At 37.4% G+C, this 13,724-nt stretch overlaps 1 protein-coding gene across 6 annotated transcripts in view; it reads right to left on the bottom strand.

Annotated features, from left to right (window-relative positions):
• The window catches only part of WRN (WRN RecQ like helicase), a 58,168-nt gene that overhangs the window by 42,919 nt on the left and 1,525 nt on the right, over positions 1-13,724 (bottom strand). For 4 of the 6 annotated variants that reach the window (XM_039333737.1, XM_039333735.1, XM_039333738.1 and 1 more), the window contains exons 3-11: positions 13,401-13,516; positions 10,397-10,542; positions 10,015-10,163; positions 7,960-8,109; positions 5,995-6,067; positions 4,884-4,998; positions 2,597-2,954; positions 2,044-2,118; positions 364-484 (exon numbers count right to left, since the gene is read on the bottom strand). In XM_039333737.1, the coding sequence (XP_039189671.1) occupies positions 364-484; positions 2,044-2,118; positions 2,597-2,954; positions 4,884-4,998; positions 5,995-6,067; positions 7,960-8,109; positions 10,015-10,163; positions 10,397-10,542; positions 13,401-13,516 (1,303 nt within the window). The remainder of the gene's footprint in view (positions 1-363; positions 485-2,043; positions 2,119-2,596; positions 2,955-4,883; positions 4,999-5,994; positions 6,068-7,959; positions 8,110-10,014; positions 10,164-10,396; positions 10,543-13,400; positions 13,517-13,724) is intronic. The other 2 variants (XM_039333739.1, XM_039333740.1) reach the window with 1 other exon arrangement.

The following is a 13,724-nucleotide window of genomic DNA, read 5'->3' as shown; positions in this document are numbered from 1 at the left end:
TTGTTGAAAACACAGCATCCTGTTTCACCAACTATTTTAAAACATTACGAGTGGATTCGGATTACACAAATCCCAAAAAACATTCAGGTTAACTTTATTGTGAACCAAGCCATAGCAAGCTTAGCAATGGTTGCTTATCTTTCTCTTAAATTCTATACAGCAGATTCCTCATTTCTTACAAAACATTGCTTTTAAAATATTCCCCTTGGCCACTAAATTTTAAAGTCTCCTTCAACAATGAGAACTACTTGAGAGGATCTTTAGAGGTATGCTTTTTCATCTGTATGCATATATGTGAACATAAAGAAGTACAGATACTCTAGTGTGGTGATATGGAACTTCGGATCACAATTTAATATTTACCCCAACTTTCCTCTTCCTCCTCAATGCCCTCTTCTCCTTCATCCTCTGCAACATGGTCACTTTGATTCTTTAAACTCCCCAGGTTAGAATTCAAATTGCACTTGTCTGTGTCTTCTAAAGACTGGAGCAGAGAAAATGAGTTAACATATTTGCATCTTCTAATCTAAAAGAATCAGGGGTAGACAAAAGTTCTTTTTATTTTTAACAGAGAGAGATCCTACCTACATTAGCTACATCAAGGTAAAATTACTTTATGAATATAATTTGTGAAGACCTCATAGCTCCGATAGGTTTTCCATATTACTGTAAAAAGCATGGGAGAGTGAGAAGCAAAGCTACACAGTAATCCCCCTTGATTGGAAGGCATTTTATTTCAGGCATTTATTAAAAACAGTTGTCATGGTTCTGACAGATGAAACTCTTCAAAAGAACTTCAAGGCATTGTTTACCTTAAAGAATCTTTTATTCAAGAAACAAAGTATCGGCACTACATAGTGGAAACCAAAAACTAAATTCCCCTCTCCTGGATACAAAGTATCAAAGGACAATTCCCTCCTCCAATAAACAGTCATAAATCACATTCCCCAATTAGCTTGAAGCGCGGGCTTTCTCCCCAGCTCTCCAGCCGGCCAAAACTCTATCAACTCTGGACCCCATGACCTTGGGTTCCCACGACTGAGTTATTATTGTTATGACTAGCTGGACCTCATCCACATTCCCCCTCCCAGCATCAACTAACTCTAAAAGCAATAGTGAAAAATGGCTGCATTTCCATCTGTTGTCAAAGCAAGAACATCCAATGTTAGCAGCACTGACAACAGTATTAATATCTATTTTTATTGAATCTCGTGAACAGTGTTAGCTTATTATAACAAGTCCAGTTTTTATTTCTAACATACAAGTCTGCTCTCCTAGCTTTTTCTTTTCAGGCTTTCCCTGTTGTGGCCCCTGCCTTATGGAATATTTTATACCTTTCGAAGCGAGGTCAGCTCCATCTCTTCAATATTCTGTAACCCCCTTAAGACCTGGCTAGGATGCTTTCATCATTGTTAATATCTATTCTCTCCTGTGCCTGATGGCTTATATTTTTAATAATGATTGTTTATACATATTTATATATGGCATAGGACCAGGTTACCCGAGAAATTGTCTCATTCCGATGGGATTGGACCATCCCTTTCGTGCTAGCAGAAGGGGCATGCTGCAGACCATATCAGTCAAAGAATTCTGGCTGATGGGATCCAGAAGAGCCTTTTCTGCTGTGATTCCCAACCTCTGGAACACTATGTCCACCCTTTTGGCCTCCTGGAAGGGCTTGAAAACATGGTTCTGTCAATTGGCCGGGGCCTGATAGGGACATGTCATACTGGAGGTAGTTAATGGACTGAGATAATATTCCACCTCCATCCTGTGAGCATTTTCCCTCCCTTTCCAACTTTTGATGATTTTTAATCAATGTTAATATCAATATTTATTATTTTAATTTCCTTCTTGTTTTTACTTGTTTGTAAGCTGCCTATACGAGATGTAAATTTAATTTAAAAATAAATAAAATTCATTGTTTTATTTCATTGTTGTATACCACCATTATTTCGAGATTGATGACTATATAAATTTGATAAATAAATAAATAGCAAGAAACTACCAAGAAAGGAAGGAGGGAGGAAGGATTTAATTTACCTTAAGCATTTCCATTTCAAGTTCATCATCACTTTCCATGGCATCATGATGATCACCTTCTACAGATTGTAAATCCTAAACAGAACAGTTCAAATTGGTTTTTTTTCCTTCTTTTTTAATCCCAATGTTCTGTTCCCTATTTTCTAATACAGGAAAACATAACTTTTCAGTGGAAAAAAACTAACAAGTAATCTGAGCTTGCCTTCTAGCCTATATAAACCATTAACATTTCTATGCATAATAAAAACGTGTAAAACCACAATAATGTATAAAACTATATTAATATTTGTGACAGGAAAACTTCTGTTTTGCAGATGAGCAGCTTGAGAAATAGGATTACAAAGCCTATCTGATCCTAGCACATTCTTAGGATAGGAGAAACAACCTGTTTCTTCACTGCTGGAAGAAAACTGACTTTCTCTAGTCTTGGCAATCCTAACATACAATATTTTCTTAGCTGTTGTTTCACAGCCAAAATCTGCAAAAAGACCAGTTTATGGATGAATTAAACATCACATTTTTCCACAAAAAGCAATTACCTATACAGATTTACCTCAGATATATAAGTTGCTTCATGTAGCATTTCTTCCTCGGCCTGACGTTCCATCATTTGAAGTTCATAATCAGTTACGTCTAGTGACATTAAGAATTCTTTTTCTGTAGATTTTTTAAATATTGCGTCTGAAGCATCCTCTGAATGCTCTTTCTTACCAAGTTCTTCTTCATCTTTTATATGGGGGTTTTGAACACCAGCTATTTTATCATCAATATCATTACAAATTATTTTGGAATTTAATTTAGATACTCCATCAGCAGCTTTTTCCAGCTCCATTTGGCAATTAGATTCAGTAAGTAATATATTCCTTAGAGCCTTAATGTTTTTTGAAATATCAGCCAATAGTTCTGTTGCACTATAGAAAAAATATGAAATGAGTTATTTTATTTGAGAGTTTGGAAAAAATTCAGAGAAGAGCAACTAAGATGATCAAAGGCCTGGGGACCAAAACATACAAAGAATGGCTGCAGAACTTGGGTTTAGCTAATCTAAAGAAAAGAAGAAATACGGGACACATGATAGCAGTATTCCGGTATTTGAGGGGCTGACACAAAGAAGAGGGGGTCACGTTATTCACCAAAGCACCAGAGGGCAGGACAAGAAACAATAGTTGGAAACTGATCAAAAAGAGAAGCAACCTGAAATTAAGGAGAAAACTCCTGACAGTGAGGACAATTAACAAGTGGAATAGCTTGCCCCCCAAAATCGTGGGCACTCCATTACTGGAGATTTTTAAAAAGAAGCTAGACAGTCACTTGTCTGAGATCGTATAAGTTCTCCTGCTTGAGCAGGGGGCTGGATTAGAAGACCTCCAAGGTCCCTTCCAGCTCTATTCTATTTCTTATATAAGCACTCAAGATAATTTACAATATTCAAAAGAAGAATGCCACAATTAAAAAACTAAAATTAGTAGAATTAAAGCTCAAATAATAATTAATATTTTGATGAACAAGATATGTTTTTATAATAACTTATTTTTGTCTTTTCTAAAGCACTGTCCAATTGGCTTCACTGGATGACCTTTAGTCCATCCATCCTTTTGAAAGGAAGGAAAGTTTTCCCCTGTTTACTTTCTCCATTCAGTAATGGTACTGCATTGTACACTTGTATCCATTTTCTAAGCAGAGGCTCAAAGCTCTTCAGGTTTCCTGATCACATTTATCTGCCCTCTTTCACTTTTCCAGTTCTTTTTCACATGCAGAACCCAGAACTGAACTCTGTATTCCAGATGAAGACATACCACTGATTTGTACAACATTTAAGTTTTCATGTCAACCCCTTTCTTAATGTTTCCTAACATAAATTTTGGCTTTTTCACAGCTACCATAATCCAAATTGTTATTTCCACTGAACTATCCATTCTGACCCCAAGATCCCACTTTTGGTTAGTTTCAGATAGTTCAGATCTCATCAGTGTATATTTGAAATTGGGGCAGGGGTTCTCTTAATATGCACCATTTCATTCTTACTTAAACTGAACATCTATTATTTGTTTGTCCATTCACCCTGTTTAAAACAATAATTTAAACTATTTTATCCCAGAAGACTTGGCGAAAATCTTTATGGGTCTGTAACCATCTCCACCTCAGTCACTTTGGATTCAGGAGAATGGACTTGCTCAGTGAGAGTCAAGAGTTCATACTATTATTTCACTCACCTCAAACTTAGTCTTTAAAGCAAGAGATCACACTAAACTCCTATTCTTGTTTACTTGTTTGCTGATCTCTGTCGTAACCTCAAATCAGAAAGCAAGCAAATACACCAAATCTCCACAGACGGACTACTTCCCTCAGATAAATACCACTGTTCCCATTCATTCTCTATCCATGACTTTCAGCCAATTCTAAAAGAGTACAAAAGAAGGGACTGGGAGTTTAAGAGGGTGGCTGAAAGTACAATAGAATATAGTATAAAGAAAGGCCTAAACATTGATTTATTATTTCTATGGTTGCCCATTTCACTGGGTAACTTTGGGTGGCCTATAATTCTAAAACAATACTGTAAAACGTTTAAAACCAATAAAAAACGTACAAAAACAGATACATATATACAGCAAAAAAGATAATTATCCAATTTAACAGTAAAACCAAGAGATGGGACCCTTAACATATTTAGAGCTCCAGGCTCAAGTCCAAGCACAGAAGTCACTACAAATATGGAAACTCTGTATACTATTCGTTTGGTTATACCCACTGAAATAATACAGTTCTGTTACTGCAAGAATGTACTGAATTAAATATTCTTATTCATTGGTACTGATAAATTAAAATAAGCGGTATCTAACCTTTGAATGTGCGTAGATTGGTCAAAAGTGGCAGGAACACAATGAGCCAAATCTAGCACCTCCTTAGACAAAGAGGTCAATTCATTTTTAATTTTACTCGACAGCAACATTCCTTCTGTTTAAAAAAGACAGAACATTTCACCAACTACTATAATTCATCTGGGTTTTAAATATTGAAATGGCACTTAATTAAGGAATTAAATCAGTCCACTTGTCTTTAAATTTTCATCTGGCTCCCTAAATTCAAGTTAATTTATGTGTTGTTAAATGGGACTATACAACCTTTGGATTTTTAGGGGATTTCTATCGTGTTTTCTGCAGATGCTACTGTAATTACCATTGAACTCTATACACCATCTGCTCTATTTATTCATTAGTACATTCATAACGAGAGCCGGTCTGATGTAGTAGTTAAGGCATCAGACTAGAAACCAAGAGACTGAGTTCTAGGCCCACCTCGGGCACAAAGCCAGTTGGCTGACCTCTGGCTAGTCATTTTCTTCTCAGGTCTAAAAAGGAAGCAATGGCAAATAACATCTGCAAAATTTTGACAAGAAAGCTACAGGGACTTATCTAGACAGTCTTTGAGAACTGGATACGACTGAATGGAAGATTTAAAAAAATAGTCATAATAACCTCTGTGATGGATTACTCCATTATTCAGAAAATTCAGTGAAAATTCATATAAAACAAGATGCAAAATAATCCTAAACTCATGAGAGAATCATGTCTTCAAAGATTTAGGCAGTCTCATGTGTCTGTAATATTTCTGCCATACTTTAATTTTCAAAAAGTTTATTTTCATCATCGGAATCAATTCATGGCAGGATGAAGACCTCTTCACAAAAGTTATGGACTGTAATCTACCCTATCTAGAGCTGAGAAAGAATGACTGACCCACCTAGCCAACCCCTAATGCTTAAAAGAGGGAAAGAATTTGAATTTCTCCACTCCTAGTTCAGCACAAGAACACCTACATCATGTGGCTTCAATAGTGTGTGCATATAGACATCTGAATGGATGTGTACATGCATATATGCATCTACTCCCCATAATACTGTGCAATTGTGCCTGCTATATGAAAAAGTTGCTGTTCTCAAATTTAGCTCACCTGTTTTTAAACAAATATCCATCTGCTTATCATTACTCAGATTTATTAGGTTTTGGTAAATAACGAAGCCCGCCTATAAAAAGAAAAAAAGAAAAAGGATAAGTTTTAATATAGGGGCAATAAGGACATCTTCTTTTCAACTTAAAAGATCCAGAACAATATTTTCTAATCTCCAGATGTGCTGGCGACCTCAGTTCCCAAATTCCCAACAAAAATGGCTGAAATCTGGGAACTATGGTCCCAACATAGCTGGGGAAATCTGGGGAATCTGAGGTCATCAATCCTGATTATTTAAAAGAAAGACAAAACATCCTCAAAGTTATAAACACAGGGGAAAAAATTACCTAATATACACAGTAGAGAATCAGTATAAAATGGCACAAACATGGAATTTCCAGGAAAGGCATGGCAAACTGGAGATAGCTCTGTGAAAGCAGAGCCCACAACTGTTCCAAAGACTGAGGAACTGGTAAGCAGACTGATTCCTTGGAACCTCTCTGGATAAGAAGAGGATGGGAGATCACCTACATGTGCTCCGGATGGCTGCTCCTCATAGGTTTAAGGTGACACCAGAAGATGACAAGATTACCCATTTTGCCGGGCAACCATGGCAAAGATTATTAAAAGACAAACCTCACTTTCTAATCAGTTCTTGAAATTGCTCATTCACTACTCCTAAAATATTAGAGCAACAACTTTGACTTTAGAGCAGGGATCTCCAACCTGTGGTTTATGGCCCAATACCGGGCTGCGGCCTCTTGGCCACTGGGCTGCGGGAATGGCTGGCGAGTATGCGCACGTGTGCCCACACACCCCACTCGTGCTAGCACCACCGTGCAAACACTAGCAGCCCTGTTTGCGCATGCGTGTGAGCACTAGTGACCAATTTGCGCACATGAGCGGGAGCTAGCAGCCCGTTTGCATAGGCACTAGCAGCCCGCTTGCACATGCATGCAAGTGCTAGCGCCACCATGCATGCGCCCATTTGTGCATGTGCAGGCAAATATTTCCCTGCTCTTCCCTTTCCCTCCAAGCCGCCAACCGGAAAGGTTGGGGAACTCTGGTTTAGAGCAGCAACTTTGACAACACGAGGTAAGACTGCCTTCAGTCCTGAATGAAAGAAAATTTTAATCATAAAAATTTAAAGAATTTGAAATAAAGAACAAAAAGCCAAATAAGATTTTAAACTTAGAAAGTTATAAACAGTGGCATTTTGTCTAACAGAAACTAAATTAGCCATTGCCTATATCACAGTCTAGCTTTGTTCATATGTTATAATTAAACCCCAAACTCTATTGTATTTGATCTAAAATAAGCAAGCCTGGACCTTGAACCATTTGCTTAAAACCCCAGGTTTTTCTCTTTCTGGTAACTATACTTTACTGGTTTAGACAGATTCTGGGATTATTTGTATATTAAATATGGAAAACTAAGTAGATTATACATACAATCAGATTATACTTACAATTATACATACAATATACATTCCATATCTTAGTTTATAACAGTGGTGGCGAACCTATGGCATGCGTGCCAGAGGTGGCACTCAGAGCCCTCTCTGTGGGCACATGCACCATTGCCCCAGCCCCGCCTCCCCCCGTGGCCCCCTCCTCACCAGCAGCCCCCCCGGAGAAGAGTTGCCCCCAGGTGCAGCCCACGCAGAGCAGTGCAGCCAAGGACATGGCAGCCGGGCAGTAGGGACAAGACTCCGCCCTCACGCCCCATCGTGTGCAAATGATCTGCGGGGCACGGGCAGAGGGCATGGCTGCCATGGCGCTGTAGGGCTGCTTGGGCGATAGGCGGCGGGTGGCCCTGTTGGCGGGGGCAGGGCGGTTTTTCAGCACTCGGTCTCTAAAAAGTTCGCCATCACTGGTTTATAACATTGAGATATAATCAAATAAATAGGCCAAAGCAAATTTTCAAATTTAATATAGCCTAGTAAAATACAAGCTTCTTTATACATACATATGCATCTGTAGCTGCATATAGTTTTTGCTCCTCAGTTAATGGAAAGCATTCCCAGTTACCACAGCGGACCAACTTGTCTTTCACAAGCTGTTTGTGGAATAGGTGTTTGACAAGGCCATTTAAACTCCATATCTCCTTACATTTTAGCTAAAAATGAAATTGCAACAATAAAGCATAAATTACTTCTGAAACCTAGTAATACTGACCCATTTCTAATAAAACTGACAAAATAAGATCATTTTATTGGTAAAAGTAAGTCTATATTCAGGGCACAGAATAAGTCTTTAAGCCATTTTTTTTATTTTGCTAAATGGTTACAGTAACAGCTTCCATAATAATGTTGGCACCAAAAAGTCCATTAGCAATACCAAGCAAAGGTCCACCAATATGTGACATACCTCTAAATTCGGTAGCATATAAATGTAACTTTCAAAAAACTATCATGTTGAGAACCTAAATCTAGGTACATCTTGTTTTAGATAAAGGCCATTCAATTTGGTGGAACATACAATACAGTACTTGCTACAAATTCAAGTTATCTTACTATTCAAAAATCATAAAACATATTACAAAAATAAAAAATAAGGAATGCAATAATCAGATTGAAAATTAATCAATGTTGTGTGTCACAGTAAAAACACAGATCTAGGATATTTTACTATGGGATATTTAGTTCCCTTTTCCAGTATACTGCTACCATTATATAATGTATTTTTCTGATTAACAAACATTTGCTCTCTTGCGTAACTGACTATTTTGCATTCTCCCCATACTGAAGTTTCTGGAACCCAGAGACATTCAAGTTTCTGGGTTCTGTAATCTCCCAGGACTTGATATGGACACCTAACATTAGAACCATCATTAAAAAGGCACAACAAAGAACATTCTTACTGCATCAGCTCAGAAAGTCCAGACTGCCCAAACAGGACAGAACAGACTTCAACGGATAGCTAGGACTGCAGAAAAACAATTCAACCAGCCTGTATACTGCACAAGTCAGAAAGAAGGCTGAGAAAATATTACAGACCCCTCACACCCTGGACATAAACTGTTTCAACTCCTCCCCTCAGATGCACTGCACGTCAAAACAACTAAACAGTTTTTTTCCCCTCTGCCATCACTCTGCTGAGCACCTAATTCGCACAGCACTGTCTTATGTCTAAGGATATTTACCCATATACCATGTTTCCCTGAAAGTAACTCCTCCCAGAAAGTAAGCCCCAGCTTGATTTTCGGGGGTGGGCCTAATATAAGCCCCCCCCCCAAAAGTAAGCCTAGTTTGGGGTGAGGGCAGAACTTTGTGAGAAGTTGGAATTGATTGACCTTTTTTTTCACCCCCACAAACTTCTGTTGTTTTCCCTGCACCCAGCGGCGGCGGATCGTGAAGGAGAAATGGCATGGGGCTGGAAGTCAGGTAAGGAAAGAAATGCAATTCCTGGGGGAAGCGAGGGCATCTGGGCGGTGCTGTGGCAAGCTCTCCAGCTCCACGGGGAAGGGGCAGCTGGCATGGGTGCTGACAGGACGCCCGCCCGCTCCCTCCCTCCCCGAGCCTCTGGCGCTCCACCTGCCACTTTGGTTGGCCTGGCTGCCCAGCATAGCCACCCCGGGGCTGCAGGTGCTGGCCTGGCACGGGAAGGGCACACGCCCTGCCTACACTGGTACTGTACCTGGTCCACCACCATGCTCTTGCTGCTGTGTTGCTTCTTCACCTCATGCATAGGCCCCACCACACCCCTGCACGCTCGTGGCCTACTGGTACCGGCAAAAAGTCCTCCCTGATAGTAAATCCTAGTGCTTACTTCAGAGCCCAAAAGAAAATAAGACCGGGTCTTACTTTCGGAGAAACAAGGTAGTAAAGCTGTATTAAAATTATCCTTCTCATCTTTACTACTACCTTCTCTTATGGTATCTTATGATTATATTACTTGGTTGTTTGCATGTACCCTGAGAGCTTATGCACTGGAGACAAATTCCTTGTGCGTACAATCACACTTGGCCAATTATTCTATTTCTATTATTTCTATTTTATTTCTATTCTATTCCTCTAATTACCTTTTCATTAGCAAGGTCAGCCAAATCGACAAGATTCTCCAGTTTGATTTCAAAATCTCGCATCAGCTTCCATTTATCCCCTTCAATACCAACTCCAGCTTTTCTAATAGCGTTGTCTTCAAGCAACCTTTTCAGTCCCACAGGAAAACCTGCAGGGGATAAAATACGAGCACAGAAATTATTCATATAATGAATCTTACAGCTTCTAGGCTAATTTTATATCGATCTTAGCACTCAGGACTTTATAGCCCTAACCCACTCTTGCTCCCTGGAATCTGCTTTCTCCTTATTATAAAATAAATACTTGAAAACAAAGGCAAATTAATGCAAAAAGGCATCCTAACATCTATCACGCTTAGAGATAAAACAGAATAGTACTGACCTGTCATAGAAGAGATATGAAATAAGTAGCACTTGGTTTCAGATTCGCATAACTGGACTAAGGCAACTTTTCCTTCCTTCTCTTTAGCATAAACGGCTGGCCATTCAATGTCAAATCCTAACACAGCTCCAACAGGCAAGGTAATGCTGCAAGACATAATTGTATCTGAGGCATAGTGATATATTAATACAAAACAATAATACAGAACAATGGCTTCTTACAAACCATCATTGTCAAATGAGAAACTAAATTAAAGAACATGCATTTTCTTCCTTTCTCTCCTTTTGAATAATCATGTTCTCTCTTCCTTTCTTTTCTCCCACTATTATTTAAAATTACATTATCACTTTCAATTAATACTGATGAAATAATCAAGATTAAGACAAATAAGGAAAAGAAGGACTAGAGAGTAAAACAAGGGAAAGGAAAATAAATGTGACTAAGACTGGAATCCCATTTGTAAATAATAATTTTTACATGTATAGCCCCCCAGAATGCATCACAAATTATTAGATAAAGAGCAATAAGTAGAAAGGTACAGCTCTAGTGATTATAAAACAAAAATCTAAAATAGAAATCTTATAGTCAAAAAAGCAATATTTTTGTTTAACTCAGTGATTTGTAAAGTCTGTTCCTCTATGCACTTTTTAATGATCTTCAAGGTTATGTAATATAAATTTATGTAAATATTTAAACTAAAAAGTAGCTGACCATTGCAAATGCATGAGAAATTCCAAAAGCTTCTCTGGGGAAGCGCAGTAGATGAGTTTTAATTCCCAAGTACTGCAAGTACCCATCCATATACCATATTTTAGAATGTGTAAATCAACCTATAACGATTTACTGTTATAAATGAGCCATGGCACTCTAGCTATTGTTTTCATCATAAAGAATAAAATGAAATTCAATTAGAGCTTAACCCTTACATGCAAGCAAATTAGTCATGTTTTTTTCAACACGTGTTAGGGTAACTTCCCCCATTCATTTATTTTGCCAACACTCAGATAGCAATACCAAAATTTTATGTATGTATGTATCGGTATGTAGGGTACATTTTCAATAGTGTCAGTGGGCTGTAGATATTCTGTGGGGTGATATATCTTTCTGAAGCAAAAATCATAGCACTTTTTGTTTTACCTGTTTTTATACTGGGTTTTTTGATGTGGTGAATTGGGATAGGAGATATGGTTGTATGTGAAAATAAAATGTGAAGACAACCCAATCTGTTTGTGGTTTATATTTAGCCTATATCAGGTGTGTCCAACCTGCAGCCCACAGACCACACGGAGCCCTACACAGCTAGTAACATGGTTTCACAAGATTGTAAATTTTTAACATTATTTATACACGCATGCATACATACACAAACTATATCTTTTATATGCAGCCCAAGATAATTCCTCTTCACTCACTATGGCCCAGGCAAGCTGAAAAGTTGAACACGCCTGGCCTATATGTTTGTGAGATTTGGGGAGACTGTTACGATTTTTATGCAGGAAGTGACATATATGTCTGAATATATTTCTTTGGCCATCTCTTCTCATTTATTTTAATCTCTTTTATTAAATTAAAATTTGCTGTCAGGAGGGGTATGAGATTTGGAATTTCTTCTATGTATTTAGTTACCTCTGCTTTATATTCAGGGAAAAGTTAGGTACAGAAAGAAAATCGTAGTTGAAAAGAATTAAGAATTTCTGGAAAAAGCAAAAAAGCAGTCTTTGGGGATTTTTTTAAAAAACTGCTTTAGATTTCCACACTATAGAGTGGTATATAAATACAAACTAGGAATGAACTAGAATTACATATTAGGAGGCAATAAGCCCTGGTGAAAATAAGACAAAATATATAAACTAATATCCAACTATGGCTTCAAATTGTAGTTTGATGCTAAAATATAGTTTAAAGTATGAAAATCAGCTTCAAATAAAGTATAAGTAAACAAAACAATCCTGATATGGTATTTTGGCCTGGGTCATATGGAATATGACACAAGTCAGAATGGAGACCTTACAACCACATTTAAGAAAAACCCATCTACTAAATTTAACCAAGACTCTGCAAGTTGTAAAGATTTTTTAAAACAAACAGGTCCTGACATATTATATATGAATATAGACAATGTGATTTGCTTTTAAATAAACCTGCATAATTTGGGGCACTAAGATTAATTTAACAATTTGATCTAATGAACTCTTGGTTGCTGATTAAATATATAATTTTTAAATAAAAAAATGTCTCCAAACTGTATTTGCCAATATGAGGAAGACCCAGATTGTTGAGGGTGATATGCTGACATTGTAAACCGCCCAGAGAATGCTGTAAAGCACTATGGGGAGGTATATAAATCTAAATGCTATTGCTTGATATTGCTACACTAAATCACTTTGTGATTAGGTTTAGCATGTCATTCAGAGATCAGTACAACCTCAGCAACAAATATTTGAAGGTCTGCCCTCCCCAGTTACATCTGCCATCAGAGCGGGAAAGCAGGGTGTGTTATTGGTCCCATATACTCTAGAGAAATACATCTAGTGGGATCATGTTACTGCCAGGGGGTATGGGCTGGGGGTTTATGGGCTTTTGACTGTGGATTTTAAATTTTATAAGCTGCCCAGAATCAACATAAGATAGACAGCCATATAAATGTATTTAATAAATAATAATAATCAAAATCACAGCTTATTTTTACTTAACAAATTGTACTTATAGCTCTACATTTTTGTCTGGCCTGGGCATGGTCAACAATTTGCTGTTGACCCCATCTTGTTGACAAGTTACAGTTAATTTCTTCTTCCAATCACCTAATATAAACCTGGTTGTAGATAACCCCGAGAACATAAATGTAAATATAAATGGACCAATTGCTATAAAAATGCTATGAATTACTATGAATAATGAAATATTCAAATAATCAAATGAAAACATACATATAAAAAAGCTGCTATATATATTACTTCAAAAGATTACACTAAAAAAGGAAAGATGAAAGTTTTCATTATCTTACAGAATGTCTTCTGAGAGCAAGGAACAATCATTATTATTATAGCTGTAGATGATAGAGCCGTTGTATTCTAAGAATGGAAGCTTATCTTCCAGGACACTCGGTTGGAATGACTTTTTCTGTTTCATAAAAATGTGAAAGACAACTTGGTTTATAATTTGAAGAATATATAATGGGTTGCTAATATTAGCATGCAACATATTAGTCCTTTCCAACTTAGTAGAAAATATCAACTTGATTGTTAAGTTAATGGTAGCCAAGTGAGAGTTGATAAGAGAGTAATTTTAATATGAAAAGGGTACAATTCTATTTTTAAAGCATATTAGT

Source organism: Crotalus tigris, unplaced genomic scaffold (assembly GCF_016545835.1).
Source record: "Crotalus tigris isolate CLP2741 ecotype Arizona unplaced genomic scaffold, ASM1654583v1 scf7180000024506.7606697, whole genome shotgun sequence".
In the NCBI taxonomy this organism is placed as follows: Eukaryota; Metazoa; Chordata; class Lepidosauria; order Squamata; family Viperidae; genus Crotalus; species Crotalus tigris.
This window is presented reverse-complemented; position numbering and strand designations above follow the sequence as displayed.